The 16555-nt window shown below is 32.1% G+C and overlaps 1 protein-coding gene across 18 annotated transcripts in view; it reads right to left on the reverse strand.

Annotated features, from left to right (window-relative positions):
• Positions 1 to 16044, reverse strand: part of Liprin-alpha (PTPRF interacting protein alpha) — a 41523-nt gene extending 25479 nt beyond the window's left edge. For 11 of the 18 annotated variants that reach the window (XM_083091515.1, XM_083091514.1, XM_083091511.1 and 8 more), the window contains exons 1-2: positions 15705 to 16043; positions 13424 to 13769 (exon numbers count right to left, since the gene is read on the reverse strand). In XM_083091515.1, the coding sequence (XP_082947641.1) occupies positions 13424 to 13672 (249 nt within the window). In that variant the 5' untranslated portion in view covers positions 13673 to 13769; positions 15705 to 16043. Of the gene's footprint in view, positions 1 to 13423; positions 13770 to 13948; positions 15668 to 15690 lie in introns of those variants that run through there. The other 7 variants (XM_083091516.1, XM_083091512.1, XM_083091517.1 and 4 more) reach the window with 5 other exon arrangements.
• Between the last annotated feature and the right edge of the window lie 511 nt (positions 16045 to 16555).

The raw sequence follows: 16555 nt of genomic DNA on the forward strand, positions 1-16555 counted from the left end.
TGTCTTGATATGCGATAAAGTTACGCAAATAGTGATAGAGGGAAAGCGGCATTTTACTTGAATGTGGTCTACTTTGTTCTTAATTCGACGATAAAGATCAAATTCTCAATTTCTGTCATGCACACATAATACATATAATTTCATCATATCGATATGCAAAGAGTTGCACGTTCTCATGTTTCTTGCAAAACACTACATTTGCACACTACTGGATTTATGCATAGTCTATTACACTGTTATAAACTATGTGAGAATTTAAATATCGCACATAAATCTTTTTTATAATCTGTAGATCAGAATTCACTTGCAAACAAATTTTCTTATCAAATAAATAAATACGCGAAATAAATTCACTTTAATTATAGGAAACTAGCAATAAAAAGATATATTTTCGAGAATCAAACGGTCATAAATTTTATTGGAACCGCATGATAAATAAATATATACAAACAGATTGTATACTGATTGTATAAAGTAAACAATCCATGAACAGTAACATCTTTCACAAATTGTCTTTAGATAGTTACAAGTATATATTAAATGTTTATTTTTATTCGCACTAAATATCTACACATGGAAATAAAGTTTTGTTATTTTGCGTAAAATATTGGAAATTGACAAAACCTTTGAAAATTAAAAAAAAATATTTGCGAGAATTCAATATATATCTATGCGTATGATTAATCGTTTAACACAGCGGTTCGTAATCTGGGGTCCGCGAAAAAAAAAAGATTTTAAAAAATGGCGAAGAAAACACAAAGTTTACGAACTTGTGTATAATCATCATATGGGCAGTAATGCGAAAACAATAACATGGAGTACGGGGACTGTTTACGTCACGCGTTTGTGTGCGTTTGGTCGAGCGGCACTTGGCTGCGCGCACTCAAACGCATGCCATAAGATAAGCAGTCCTTGATTGTAGTCCGTTAGTCGCGTGTCACTTTTTTCTTGCATTACTGCGTATGAGTAGATTATAAAAGTGAAAGAAATACATGTAATAAAAATATTATAAAAATGTATGCATTTACTAATTTATTTTCAAGAAACCTAATTTTAATTTTACATTACTAAATACTTGGGGGGCCGCACGAAAATAATGTAATGAGGAGGGGTCCGCATCGTGAAGAAGATTAAGAATCGCTGGTTTAACACATCTCAATAGCGTCTATCAAAATGAAAGAGGAGTGAATATCGTATGACACTAACAAATAATTAAAGTTGCGAAAGAAAAAATTAAAAAAGTTTTATCAAATATCAACGTATTATAATAACAAATATAATTAATTTTTCAAACTTGTCTTTTTCAAAAACAAAATTTTCGTACTTTGAAAAGAGCTTATTATAAATATTTTCCACTTATTGTTGCGTGTAAAATTTTCTTTTTTATAATCCAGGAAAATAAGTTTGTGCAAACTTTTCTTAAAATTTTCCTTAAACGCAACATATGTGCTAGTAGGAAAAGAAAGAAACATCAATTATAGAGATAATTACAAGTTTTGATTATAACAAAATTAGACCATGTATATGCCAAAGATTCTAAATAGAATGCAGGGAATCACGTCGCATGACGATAAACCGATAGTAGGTGTTCTATTTCGGTGTTAATCATGTCCAAACACATGCTTGCCATAATTGGCAAACCTAACCACATAGGAATTATAGTTGGACACTGAACGTGTGTTTCCCATACAACCGCACGCGTGTACTGCGGATTAGAAACTATGCAGCGGTCGTTACGCATATTCCGCATCTCTATTATTCGAACATACAAAAATATCCATTTTGTTTTATTTACTACAAAATGCAATGCAAAATGTGATGCGACATTATGACGTAATATATTGATATAAAAAAATAATGATATTAAAAAGTTGAAAGATATACATAAGGCCAGATGAGTCCACGTGTCGGAATCAATATATATCAATGTTGGCACGTATTAGTCAAATGTTATGTATAAATTTCACATGATCAATTTACGATAATACATCGCCAATGTTGGCATTGAACAACATTTATTACGAACAACATTTGTGAGTTTTTGGAAAAATATCAGAAAAGATGGCCAAGGTTGACCTACTGCTAGTTTATTTTGCCATATTTTATCTAAATACTATCTAAACAACTGGGCGTATATAGCGTTATAATGTATCATTCGTCATTTCACTAGGAATTTTCCTGCACACGTCTATGAATATTTATTTATTTATTTATTTATTTATTTATATAAAGAATTTAAAAAAATTGCAAATCAAGTTTTATTTAAAAAATTTGGTAAAGAAACATGCGTTTTAAATTAAAGCAATAAATTAATCTTTTTAGTCAATTTTTAATCTGTGCTTCTCTTTAAAAATACCATCTAATATTTCCTTTTTAATCGTTGTTTTTTCTGTTTATTATTTAGTAGATACTGATACAAGATACTGCGATACAAAAAGTAATTACAACAGTATCTGCGATTATTATCTTATTCTCGCTGTCTATTTTAATCAATATTGGAATGTATTTGCTAAAGTTTATTTTACTATTAGTCGATATTCATATCACTAATATTGAACATATGTGAATATCATTCATATCAATATGCTAATGCATTTGGCACGATGCATTGATGTTGTATAGAATCAGTTTAAGCATATTCGTAAGAAAAAAAATACACGATATTATCGTATTAAAAAATTATTATAAAATTTAGAAACCTATCTTTTTCTAAATTGATCGAAGAAATCAAAGATACAAAAGTACGTGTGTTCACAATACTACAATAAAGTCGGATCTAGATCGAGCAAACGAGCACACATAAATTTCAGTGAATGAGTTTGAAAAAGAGAAATCATTATATAATCTTTAGAATAATTATTATATAATCTATTTTATATATATATTTAGAATAGTTTAAAAATTTTTAAATAATTTAAATTTTTTATATAAAATTTTGTGTCAGACAATTTTTCATAAAATTTTCTCCATTGATATTTATTCGCAATCATTTATATTTGTTCATTTGATTTGAAGAGAACCCAATTTGAGACAATAATATCAGAATGAATTATATAGATCGCAGAAATTAATCTAATTAATGAATTATTGGCAATAACGTAACGTACGTGAAGGCAGATAAGACAAAGTAATTAAAGAATGATGTAAAGAATCATAGTGGAGAAAAGGAAAAGAATAACAATGTAATAACTAAAATGTACATTTCGTATCTCATGTCGATTGAATCACTATTTTATGCCAGCTTTGTTCACATGCGTGGATTCAAATTAACTGCACATTGAAACAATGCAAAATCAAAGTTAAATGATATAATAATTTCTATCAGTAGAATAAAAAGAAATATAAAAAAATTCAGATACTTGGCACATTTCATATTTGAATTTACTTCAGAGAAGAATTTTTTCAATTCCTTATGAGATGCTGAGTGTGATGTGAAGAGTTAAATAAAGAATTAAAAGAATTAAATGTGGTCAAAATTTGCTTTCAAAAAAAAAATAAAATAAAATGAATAAATTGTACAGGATAAAATTGTTTACGATGCTATACGATCGAAACGATGCTATATAAACTGTCAAGAGAAATGTTCTAAAATGTCAAAATTATTCAACTTTCATGTATAAAAATAAAAAATAAATATAAAATAAATTTTAAAACATAGTATAATAAAATTGAAAAAGTAAAAGGATAATTATTGCATTTTATACGACATACATAATCGTATATTCGCCATAGATGGTGCCCCGAATTAAAATGGTGGGAAAGATATTCGCGTAATCCAATTCCTCGATACGCTCAAGACGCAGGTGTATTAAGTTTAACGATCTCGGATAAAACTGGTACGCACGTGCGATGTTCTGGATATCTCTTTCGTTTCCTTCCTCACCTCTACACCAGAGGTATATAAATATAAAAATATACAGGGTGTATCTGAAATAATGCGTCTTATTTTGACCTCTAGAATACGTTCCTAAACTTTAGGAACGTATTCTAGAGGTCAAAATAAGACTTTTTTTGTCCTATGAACATGGCTCCGCAAATGAATCCCCCTCCAAGCTAGAGACCCCTAAAGTTTGGGGAAAATATTAAAAATTGGCTGTATTTCAGAAAAAGAAAAAAAAAAGGTTTTGACGTTACCTATCACCCTCTCTTGAGAGATAAATAAATTTACGCTGCGAGTGTTTGGTCAATTTCACATATTTTCGAATTTTAGCTCGGAGGGAGGTTCATTTGCGGACCCATGTTCATAAGAAAAAAAAAGTCTTATTTTGACTTCTAGAATACGTTCCTAAAGTTTAGTGTATCATTTCAGATACACCCTGTATATATATATCTGATTACTTATATTAGTTGGGTAGATGCGCGAGATGCAGCAGCGACGAAAGAGGTAGAGGATGCATAGGTATGCATACCTGTTACGTATTGCCGTATTGCTTTCGACGACATCATTATAGTTGATTGCCACTGCATCGACACTACGGTTCTTTAATCAAATGGCATTCAGTTAAGAGAAAGTGTCTACCCACACATTGCTTCGATGACCATTACGATGACAGATTACACATTTCGTGTCGCGCTTAATCGCGCGCTGTGCGATTAAAAAAAGCATATCTCATATTTTGCAGTTCGTCAAATAATAACGAGATATGTTTGATACATTTTATATTAATTTTTTTCGATATATATTTTTATATGTTTCTGCAAAATGTATATTTAATTACTTTTTTATAATTTTATGCTATTGCAATCGCCTATGTTTAACGTTTGGTACATGTACATTAAAGTGACAAACGTAAATAACGTCTATAAATTAAACTTTCATGACTGACAAAGAGTGTACAAAGAGTTCGCGTAATAATTTTTCACAAATTAATTCTATTGTACGTGTATATATCCGATATGTATGTAACATATAGATACATCATAATAATGGAATTCTTTATGAAAAGAGATTCCTTCTGCGAGTAGTTTCATCATAAGACTTGGCGCGAATGATCGCTGCAGCCGGAGCGAGGCGTTATTGACTCACATCAACTTGTGAGATGCAAAGCCGTTTCTGGAAGTCGTAATATACACCAGATGGAAAGCCAACAGGGCTTGGCATTGTGGCTACGTGTAAACACACTCGACGATATTTCCCTTTCGTCAACGACGATTCCATGCAAATTTAAACCTAGTCGTATAAATGTATATTTATACAGATACGTTCTTTCGAATGATATTCAATTCCACTCATTCTTGTCATAGTTGATTAAACAATCATTGTCTATCGTTATTGACCAATCGTTGTGGCCAATTTTACATTCAATATTTAATGAATCTTAAACATTTTATGAATATCAATCTCACGTACAACGTCCGCGTTCGCTGTCTGCAAACTGTTTACAGTGTGCACAATATTTTTTTCGTTTACATTTCATGCATCTTCAATAAATCTCGATATTGTTTGATTCGAGAAAATACATGTCTTTATCGCTGACCTTTTACTATTAAAATAACTCGTCATTTGATAAATGAAAAAATAATTTTATGTGAAAAAACTTACTTTTGCGAATATACCTTATAATATCATCAATTAGTATGCTAAGATAGTCAACTAATTAAAACGGTTCATCATCGCGTAAAGTCAGTCCATCGATGTTACCTTACAAAATGTGTACGGGGGTAAGTAAAAAATTACGTACCATGTACTATTTCCAACATCCCAAACGCGAGTAGTGTGTAAAAGGCGAAGTTCATTCATGCGCTGGTGAACGGATGGTGGGGTGGGTATTGATCGACTGTAAGCGCGTACACCCGGTACATTGCACTCGCTCGATCGTGTGCTCGTTGTTTCACAAATTTGTGTCCTTTTATCAATGTAAATTTTTCATTTCATCCGTCTCTCTCTTTCTTTCTCTCTCTCTCTCTCTCCCTCCCCCTTTCATTATTCGATACGTTTTACTTATAATGTGACGTATGTGCGTATAATGTGACAATATTATGTGATCTTGTTATCAATTATTAATAATTAAAGCATACGCTTTAATAATATTTTGTACATGTAAATTCTTCAAAAATTTTTCAAATTTTTCTCATACATACAATTCTCTTTGAAGAAGCCTAAAATGATATCATCTTCCTATCTTATTTGAAACAAAACTCGATAAAAATAAAAACTTTTACTGTTTAACCAAATATGATAAAGAATAAAACTTGAACATTTATCAATTTTCACGCTTGATATTTCTGTGCATATGTGTGACATGATGTTAAAAATTTTACATTTTCTTTTCATAAAAAATATCGTTCAAAAGTATGATAATAATCATCTAAATCAGACATAAAGCACAGAAGCATGCATTTCTCAAAATTATAAAATCTAACATTATAAATGTATCAATTTTCTCAAAATTAGATTTATTCGAAACATTTCAACCAACAAATTTGTTTCCTCGCGAAAGCAAAAATATTCTAAATAAGAAGAAAATACAAGTTAGTGTAATCTTGGAAAAAATTTGGCGTTTACTTGCAATTCAAACAAAATATACTCGTCTTTCATCGCCTTACAGTAATTTTAGTAATTTATTTTGTGTTTTAAAATCCAAGTTTTCATCTTGTCCAGAATGATATTGAATATCGCAACTTCCAAATTGCATTAATTTTAATATTTTTGCGCTAATATTGTTGAGCGTGGAAAGCCAAAAAGTTGGCGATACCGATCATTCCTCACTACACGTGCAAACAAGTTCTATGTTTTTTAGAGAAATGTCGCGTAAAATATGTAAACAACTTTAATTGTAAGACGTTTAAGAAAATAACTTTCTTTCAAACAAATGAAAAATGTTACTTTACGCTTATTTGAAACTAATAGAATCGGAGAAGTTCAAAATCAATGTCATATGTATACATGCAAATGGGCGTATATACTTTAATGTATGTCTAAAAATGGTTAATTTTTTAGGAATGCAACTATGGAGACATTTTTCGCGACTTTTAGCGATAGCAAGAAAGAATATCCAGGGATTGCACGTGATTATTGATCGTGTCCGAGAATGCTGCTCGCGTGCGAAAACTTCCGTTCTTTCGTCGCCAAAAGTATAAAAAGATAAAAATTATGTTGTGGACATACACGGAAAGAGAGCATAAAACATGTTGGAAATTATGTGGCAATCTCCATGCATTATATAATATTGTATTCAATAAAATACAATATATGAATGCGTATTTTATTCTTGAATAGATTATATCTTTTTCTTCTTCTTCTATATATTAATGAGATTTCCAATAAAATTTTAATTTAAGAATATATTAATATATTAATAAGAATTTTTTAATATTTTAATAACTGTGAATGTGTAAAAACTTAAAAAAATGCACATTATCAAATAAAGATTGTTAAAAGCATTATATGTATATATTGTTGCGTCCACGCATATTATTTGAGTTATTGTCAGAGGGAAGATTGAGGATTTTCAAATTAAATAATGAATTAGCTCTAATCTATAGCGAAATTTTGAAATTAATCACAGATATTTACGATGATAGTTTCTTTTTCTGTGTAATTTTTCACGATTAAAACAATAATACATGAATAATTCAAATTATATTTAGCCTAAACAAATCTTTAGAATTGTAGATTCTATTAAACGAAGATATCGCTATTCGTTAAGTGAAAAAAATCAAAGAAAAAGCTCTTACATAACTATCATACAGGATACATGAAACGTTCCGCTCTCGATTCGACATTGAAACATATCGGCTAACATTTTCATGCTTTACGAATGTATGTTAGTACAAGCGCAAACTTTACACATATAATATGTATAAATAATAATTCGGCACGTAATGTCGAGTGGAAAATACTTTTCGCTTTTCCAGAAGAAATCCAGTATTCAATATTTTCCAATAAAATATTCAAATTCATTGAGATTCAACAGGTATGTATATTTTTCAGGTATGTATATGTCTGCTAATAAAAATAAAAATAATTAAATATCAAATTATGTCGTCTCAGAAAAATATAAACACAAATTTTACTTATTCCTTTACGATGAAAGTCTATATAATTTAACAAAATTATTTTAAAAAATATTTTAAATCATCTAAAATAATTTTTTTTCAAATCAAAGATTTTTGATCAATTTGGAAATTTTTCTTTAGTGAAATAATGAAGGAAAATCATTAATATTTTTGATTTTATAAATGATGTATAATAAGCTTTAAATTAAAATTTTATTAAAACAATGTCGATTTATATAAAATTGAATTCAAGAATATAATTTCATTATCGAGTTTCTTCTTTAAAGTTTGCTAAAAACTTTTTATTTTTAAGCATTAATTGCCTGAAAACTATATAGACATCTCAAGGAATTTTGTCGAAAAAAATCAATTTTACAAAAAAACTGTAACGAAAAAAAATTTCATTAAAAGTCTTGAATTCTTCTGTAATGAATATATCGGAGACAGTTTATTGTGTTTATATTATGTATGCTATCTAATACTTGTAACATATTAATACAATAGATGAGAACAATAAGAGATTCATAAAAAATTCTTCTTTCAGTCTCATCCTTTTTTCAGTTTGTTTAGCTTCCCTTATTCTTTACTTAATTATCAGGTTCTAAACTCTTCAGTTCGAATGTTAACGATAAGTAGAGACATGCTAATTGTTCAAATCCTTTAAACTCGTTGCTGTTTGAACGGCGGAGAACATGCAACAGGTCTACGAAAGGATCAATACGATTTCTATTATGTATATTGTATGTATGTTGTGTAGCATATTTTGTTATTCTTGTATATATCTCGTATTATTTATGACATTCATAAAAAAATCACGTAATCGACGTTAATTATTTTTGTTCAAGTATGATGCAAGTATATATACATATTTATTGATATCAATTGATATAATATATTGATATATTATTCATATAAATATGTGTATGTGTATGTAGAAAATTAAAAAAAGAGAGAATTAACTTCTTTTCTCTTAAACAAACTTATTAGACATTTTCGCTACCTTTAAATAATTTTAAAAAAATTTAATTTTATTAAATTAAAATTTCATTAAAGTCTGTTTAAAAAATAACGGAGGAATATAATTTTATTAGTTGTAACAAAATTTAATTCAGTAACTTTTCTCTTAAATAGCTTATAATTCAAAAACTATATTAATGCTTAGGAATTTTTGTCAAGTAAAATGATTCAAAGAATATATTAAATTAAAATCATAATAGTATGTGTTATGATTTTGTATACGCTTAAAGATATGATATATTCATTAATCAGGCTTAAATTATTTGTATTCGTCTCACATTTGACACTTTAATGTAATTTAACAAGAATTATTCTTCTCCCTTTATGAATGTTATATACTTTTAACAAGTATCTATACATAAAAGTGCTTATAAGGGTTAAATATAAATACGAATATAAATAAATGTATGTTTATACACATACAAATACATAAATGTATGTATGCTTGTAAAATTTATATAGATAAAGCAAGATATATATAATCGATTAATTGAACAATCTATAAACGCGTATCCTAATTATGATGAAAGTTCGAGATATTTCAATAATTAAGCACATGATCAACATTCTTGACATTGTATTGGAATATTCCTCCTATATATATATATATATATAGATATATTAATCGAACAAAATTTTATTAGTTAATAATTAATAAAGATTTATTAATTAATAAAAATTGATCAGTTCATTAATTATTAAAATTATAATTATTTAATTGTTAAAATTATAATAATTATTAAAATTATTAATATTATTAAAAATTGATGTGTACAATCGTTTATGCAATATTTTATAAATTAATAAAAGAAATTATCCCGAAAATAAAAAAAATATAGTTATTAATAATTTCCTCTTTTGTTCTTTCTTTCGCTTATTAATTTAATTAATGAAGCAATCAGTTTTCCGTGAAGAAAATTCTTTTCACACATTACAAGACAAATTATATTTCAACACAAGTTACAAAATTATTTAGAAATATTTAATGACATAAGAAATTTGTCAAATTTATATGAGAGACGTAAAAAATTTTAAAATAATTAAATTCTTTCTGGCTTAAGAGAGAGACCTGCGAAAAATAAAAAAATTTACCGAAAAACAAACAGTTATTATTTTAAAAGCTCAACATTAAATTCTGTAACAAAAGTTATCTTATTTGCAGAAAAACGGGAAAAGATTAGCTTAACTAATCACACACATCCTCGTATAATCGAAAAGCTCATTTTTCCAAACTGTTTTAAATCTATATTTAGAAAACATTCTGTACGAAATATATATACAGAAACTACATACATACACAACTGTATACATACACAATATACGTACATATTCTCTCTCTCTCTCTCTCACATTTCTTAAATATTTTAAACATACAATTTTTTTCCTTTTAAGATATAAATGTAAATGTGATTAAGTGATTAAAAATAAAATTTTCAATTTAAAACAGTTTTATAAGGTTTATTTTAGCAATCTCTCTCTCTCTCTATCTTTCTCTTGTGCGCGCACATTTCACATTGTGAGAGCAATTCACTTTTCATGATATAATTAATATTTATTACAAGTATAATTACATAAAATGCGTGTCATTTAACAAAATAAAAAATGCATGTTTTGTGTTAAGAAACTAAAACACATAAAAAATAATTAGCAAAATATTGCGCTAACGATCAAGTCTAATTATTGTCCTACAATCTCAAGTATCTTTGAAAAAAATATTACATTACGTATATATAATACTAATGGAGGAAAGAGTTTAAAAAAATTTAATTTTTAATTTAATAGAATATAATTTAAATTAAAAACTAAAAATGAAATTTTTTTTCAACAAAATTTTGAATTATTTGAATTTAATAGAAAGATAACAGAGAGAACTTTTGTATACAATTCCATCGTGAATTATAGCCCAAGGCTAATTTTTTAATGTCACCACGCTAAGAAATTTATTATCTCCAAAAACATGCATTCTCCCTCGAATATATATGTATAATGTTAAATTGAAAGAGGCTGCGACAAAATCGTGCTATCTTCATCTATTCAATCATTTTCACATTTACACGAATAACATGTATATACATATAAAAAATAAAATTCCGTGAAAATGGGAGAATTTTTATTTTATTATATCCTCAAAAGTAGCCGTTTCGAAGTAACGCTACGATGCGTCTATAAGATTTTGCAACCGTCGTTTCCTCCAGGCTACGAGGCATGTAAAAAAGCATACCGTCATATCGTATCGTGTCATCGAGCAACTTCCTAGATGACAAGAGACTTGAATTGCAAATGAAACAAGGCGCGACAAATATATACACATTGTACACGTCTGCGTTTTCTTTGCAAGAAACATGTCGCAATTTATTCTTAAAAAATATATCTCGATTTTTCATCAATTATAAATATTTATATATAGTATACTTTCCGCTATACTATAGTTATACACTGGTATATTTAAAAGAATCTTTCAACTCGAAGAATTATCAGATTAAAGCTAATATATTAAGCCTAATTGTAAGAAGTAGAATTGTAAGATATAGAATGCTTGGAAAAAATAATTCAATAAAAAGTCTAGAGGGAAAAGTTTTTGCGGGTAATTAAACGCAAAGAGTGATCGGCATAAAATTACGTCCATATATTCGAAATTGCAGTTCATTTCTCTTTTGACGCTAATTTTGTTAGCGCACCGCATGCATTATCTATTACTATCAATGTCCATTATGATGATACGTATCTATATCCAATGTGCGCGCGTCAAAGATGATCGATCCTTTTCATTTGCGAGCAACTGAAGCAACTGAATCATGCAACGCAAACAAAAAGGTATATTTCTCAAGTATTACAGAAAAAAGAATATTAATATTATTGAATACACCGACATTGTATCAGATATTGTTAAAGGACACATTTTAAAATATATATACAGGTATGTGTACGCGTATGTGTGTTTTGTTAAACTAAGGAAATTAATTTTTAAAAAAACGTTAAGGATGCTTTGTATGTACAATCCCAGCAAAAAGTAGCTGAAAATCAATATTGACAAATATATCCACTTTTGGTGTATTTTGAGTATGAGAAATTGCGTGGAATATTACAATTTGATCTTAGCTACAGTGCAGAGATGTATTTTTTAATATTTATATTGCGTTTTTACTGAAATATTCCGAATTTTGTTAATCGAAATGATTAACTTTTAGCAGAGAATTTCGCCTTGTGTCAGATATATGGCTAATTTCATTGAATTATATTTAATATTTTTTTAACCAGTTAGTACTTGTATAATATTATTTGACCAAATATTTCCTCTGTATCTAAACTACACTTTTGCAAATTTTAAACAAATTCTGAATATTATTTCCATGTGTTTTTGTCATTTGAATCGACGTGGTTATACGTTTCCCATAAGAACACATGTTAATTCGGTGCAAATTAAAATCCTTATAACTTGTGAACGCTTTAGTGAATCGATTTAAAAATTGTACTGAAGATTCTAAACATATGTAAGGACATTCTGTACAATTTTCATTAAATTCTCAATATTTTGAAAATAGGTACAAAACATCCTTAAATTAACGAAGAATAAAGGGAGCTTTGTCAGACATTTATTTGGATAGCTGAAACTTTATTGGGGAGAAAATTGATAAATTTTCAATCGTCGATCAGTCAAAAGGAGCGATATTTTATATCGCGATATTAGGCCTATCGGCGAAAAGATTCGATACATCTCGGATGTTTCTTTAACGCGCGAGAGAGAATAAAATTTCTTGTCTCGAAAAAAAATTAATTGAAATGAGAAATATGTATGCTTGTTTTATGACGAGAGACAGGAGCACGAATGAGCGTTTAAATGGTAAAATAAAACGCATTAAACAAGAAGTTAATTACGGTGTTAGGAACGTGCATATCTCACGAAAAGTGGGACAAATACAAAGGCGATACGCGCGCGCGTGAGTAGAGTTTGCGTTAAATCACTTTTACAACGTTACAACGTTACGTAAGCGTTTACGAAGCGTTCGCCAGTCGACGATGGCTCGCGTACGCAATTAAAAGCAGTCTTTGGGAGACTCTCGCAAATTGCGAGAGAGAACATTGCATCGTTATAGTGTCCGACCCGTCTAAAGTTTCATTTGCGATTCATCGAATTCGATCGTTCAACGAACAATTCCACATCGTTTGAAAATTGTTGACGCTTATTTAACATTTTATAAAATTCCGCGACCGATAATTAGCATCAAGCATGCTCGAATAACACGTTATATTAATATATTAATTTCTAGTTGGCCCTTTCACAGTTTGCAGGCTCTATTCCACGATTTTAAAAGAATCGTTTCTCTTGTTTACGTTAGATGTTTATAATTGTTTATACGAATGTTTGACTCGATGGAGGTAAAAAAAAAAAAAGAGAGGATTAACTTACCTGAGGAATATTCGCGTTAAGCTGTCGATTGAGAGCGTCTCGTTCCTTCTCGACCTCCGCCAGCCGCGTCTCCGTGTCTTGCAGTCGTTCCTGATGCTCGCGCATCGTCTCCATCATCTTATCACGCTCGTCCAGCATTTGCACCATCAACTGCTCGAAGTTTCCCTCTTCGTTGGAGAATTGCGAGCTCCGCTGGCTCATGCTGTCCTCCGCGATCGTCGGCATCACGTCGCACATCATATTCCACATTTTGCGAGTTGTACGTCGTCACAGCGTGCTCGTTATTCTCGTCAAGATTATTCTATTTTTTTTTTTCTCTCTCGTTATTCCCGCACCCGCATCGGATCTACGAAATCATCATCGGTGACGCACACATCGCGCGCACACGCACACGCACGCACACACACATACAGCGCGCGCACGTGCTGTACAACGCTACGCGAGATGCCGCGTGACATGTACGCGAAAGAATGACACGCCGCACACGCGCGCAAATCAAACGCACGCACACACATACACACACACCCACACACAGATAGACAAGGTGAGGAAGCGGAAATCGGTAGGAATTCCTCTCGTGCGCGCGCTCCTCTGGACCCGAACCGATATCTCGTTATTCCCGATCGCGCTTATCTCGTTCTCTCGCGCTTTCCCCTCCTCTTTCTCTCGCCCTCGTGTTTGCCTCTCGTTGCATTCTAGCTCTCCGCCCGATCAATTACTCGATCGCTCTACTCGCTTTCTCTCCTCGCGTGCGTTTATTCCTTACGACTCCAATGACATCCGCGCGATCGCGGTGCATTTGCTTCACCGATGACGGAGGCTCGCGCACCTTCTCTTCTTTGACCGCGTGTGTATCTCGACTCGATTACACATGTTACATTAAATCTTGCGACTCTCAGTCACGCAGGAAAAAAAAGAGAGAGGGACAAGCGCGCGCAATCAGTCAAATTCAAAGATTGTCGTTTATCTTATCGGTCCCTTTCTTTTTTCCTTCCTTTCTTTCTTAGTGGATATCCAGCTATTTGAAGAAATGTACAAGTTTCGCTCTTTGGATATATTCTTCTCTTTCGTTTCTCTCTGATTTTAGAGATACAGTGACACTCTATTTTTTCAGATTGTGACACACAATGACACCTTGCGATGTGCAAATTTGTATCACGTGTCTATGTCAAATTTAGCAAAATCGATACATCTCTTTATTTGAATTTGCGAGTTCTCGATTCGCATTTAGCGGCACGATAAATAGGTCAAAGTCTTCGCTCATCTTTCAAAAAGGAATCAATCGTCTGGACCGTCAAACAATTTTCTTAATGTCTGCATTATTGCTCTTATTCTTGTAAATAATCTCGAGGCGCAAATTTACTCTCGCGATCGAGAGTATGTGTGTGAATCTCACAATCGGTTTAATCTTGTTTTCGCAAATTTCTAAGAGCATTCTTCAGCTTCCTTCTTCTCTGCCTTTGGTCCTTTTCCTTTAAAATTGTTCTTCCTGTGACACGATACCTCTGTCACTCTCCCTTTTCCGCTCGATTCGTATTTCGATGCTCCGAAATGCCATTTTGCCAAATCAATCCGTTCTTTATTACGTGAGGATAATAATCACCAATAATAGTAGTAGGTTGGTCGTGATACGATGATGATTTAATAGCAGCGGTAGCACAATACAGTGGACTGGAAAGAGCAATATTGAAAGTAATATCGAGGTGTATGTCCCGGGCAATTCCACGAAACACGACGAGAGAGAGAGAAAGAGAGAAGGGTAAAGAAAGGGAGACGTCTTCTCTGTCTCGATGTAACTCGCTCGCAAGTAATATCGCAATTTTCGATCGGGCTCTCGAGTAGTTTGGCAGCCGGGGCCGGGACTCGTGGAGCTCGGGACTCGGGACGGAGCGTGATTATCGCTCGCGAGAAAGCCGGCGCCACCTCGTTCTCGCTCTCTCAGATCTCTCTTGGCAAACGTCAATCTGTGCTCCGATTTTCACTCTCGGCTCTCGTTTCCATTTTTCATCGCCCGACTTTGCGAGAGAACCGTCCTTCTCCCGAAAAAAATACACGGTGAAGGAGATTCGCGGAAGAGAGTCGAGAGTCTCTTGGCTGTACAAAGAGGAAAAATCTTGCGTGACACGTTTGATTACCTATATTCCCAGTAGCGGCGAGAGAGAGAGAGAGAGAGAGAGAGAGCAGAGACAGAGAGAGAGAACGAAAGAGAGAGAATAAAAAAGAAGGAATGTGAAAGAGAGAGGGAGACGGGAGGCGAAACGCGGCACCTATTCGCACGTACGATTCGTACGAGGAGCACTGCACCGACGAGCTGGCGAGCTAGCTCGCTGGCGAACCGACGAACCGACGAACGGGCGAGCGGGCGAGCGGGCGAGCGAGCGAACGGGCGAGCGGCGCCGAAACTCCGAACTCAGCCCGCGGCGGCGGCGACGACGACGACGACGACAACGACGCGGCTGGGCATCATCCCGACGGCGTGTTATCTAGCACGCGACGCCGAAACACCGACACACCTATTCCCCGGGAATTCGTTTCTACCGCCCAGCCTCGTCTACGCTACACCATTCCCGATACCGGCGGCCATCTTGCGCCATGACGTCAGTCGCCGTCACCGAAGGCGCGCCCGACTCCGCCCGAAAGGTCGCGTTCTCGCCACCGATAGGGGGCGCGTCGCGAAATCGAGCTGTCAAAAGTAATCGCGCGTTGTAAACCAACCGTCATAAAAAAAAAAAAAGGAAATAAATATTCATTCATACGTAGAAGCCGAGTTTTCCCATGCTTACAATATTATATACAAAAGAAAACTATTGTGATTTTTGTGAGAAAGAGAAAGACGAATGTATTACCATTGACTTTTCTTTCCTTTTACATGTTCTTCTCAGGCTAATACAAGTTTATTCTCTTTATACTTTTTTTTTCCTTTTTTCTTTCCGATTTTTAAATATAGGTCTCTATTTATATATAAACATGCACATGAAAATGTATACATTAAAACAGTCTTAAATGTATGAACCGACTATGAAAACCGGTCATAATGTATAGATAACTAGACACAACTGGAACGTTTATTATCTTTTGTAACGAAATTTTTCACTTTTCATATTTTCTATAAAGAAATAAAAAATAATGAAA

This window comes from Camponotus vicinus, unplaced genomic scaffold (genome assembly GCF_025532165.1).
Source record: "Camponotus vicinus isolate PSW18456_S1 unplaced genomic scaffold, iyCamVici1.0 SCAF_2, whole genome shotgun sequence".
Lineage (NCBI taxonomy): Eukaryota > Metazoa > Arthropoda > Insecta > Hymenoptera > Formicidae > Camponotus > Camponotus vicinus.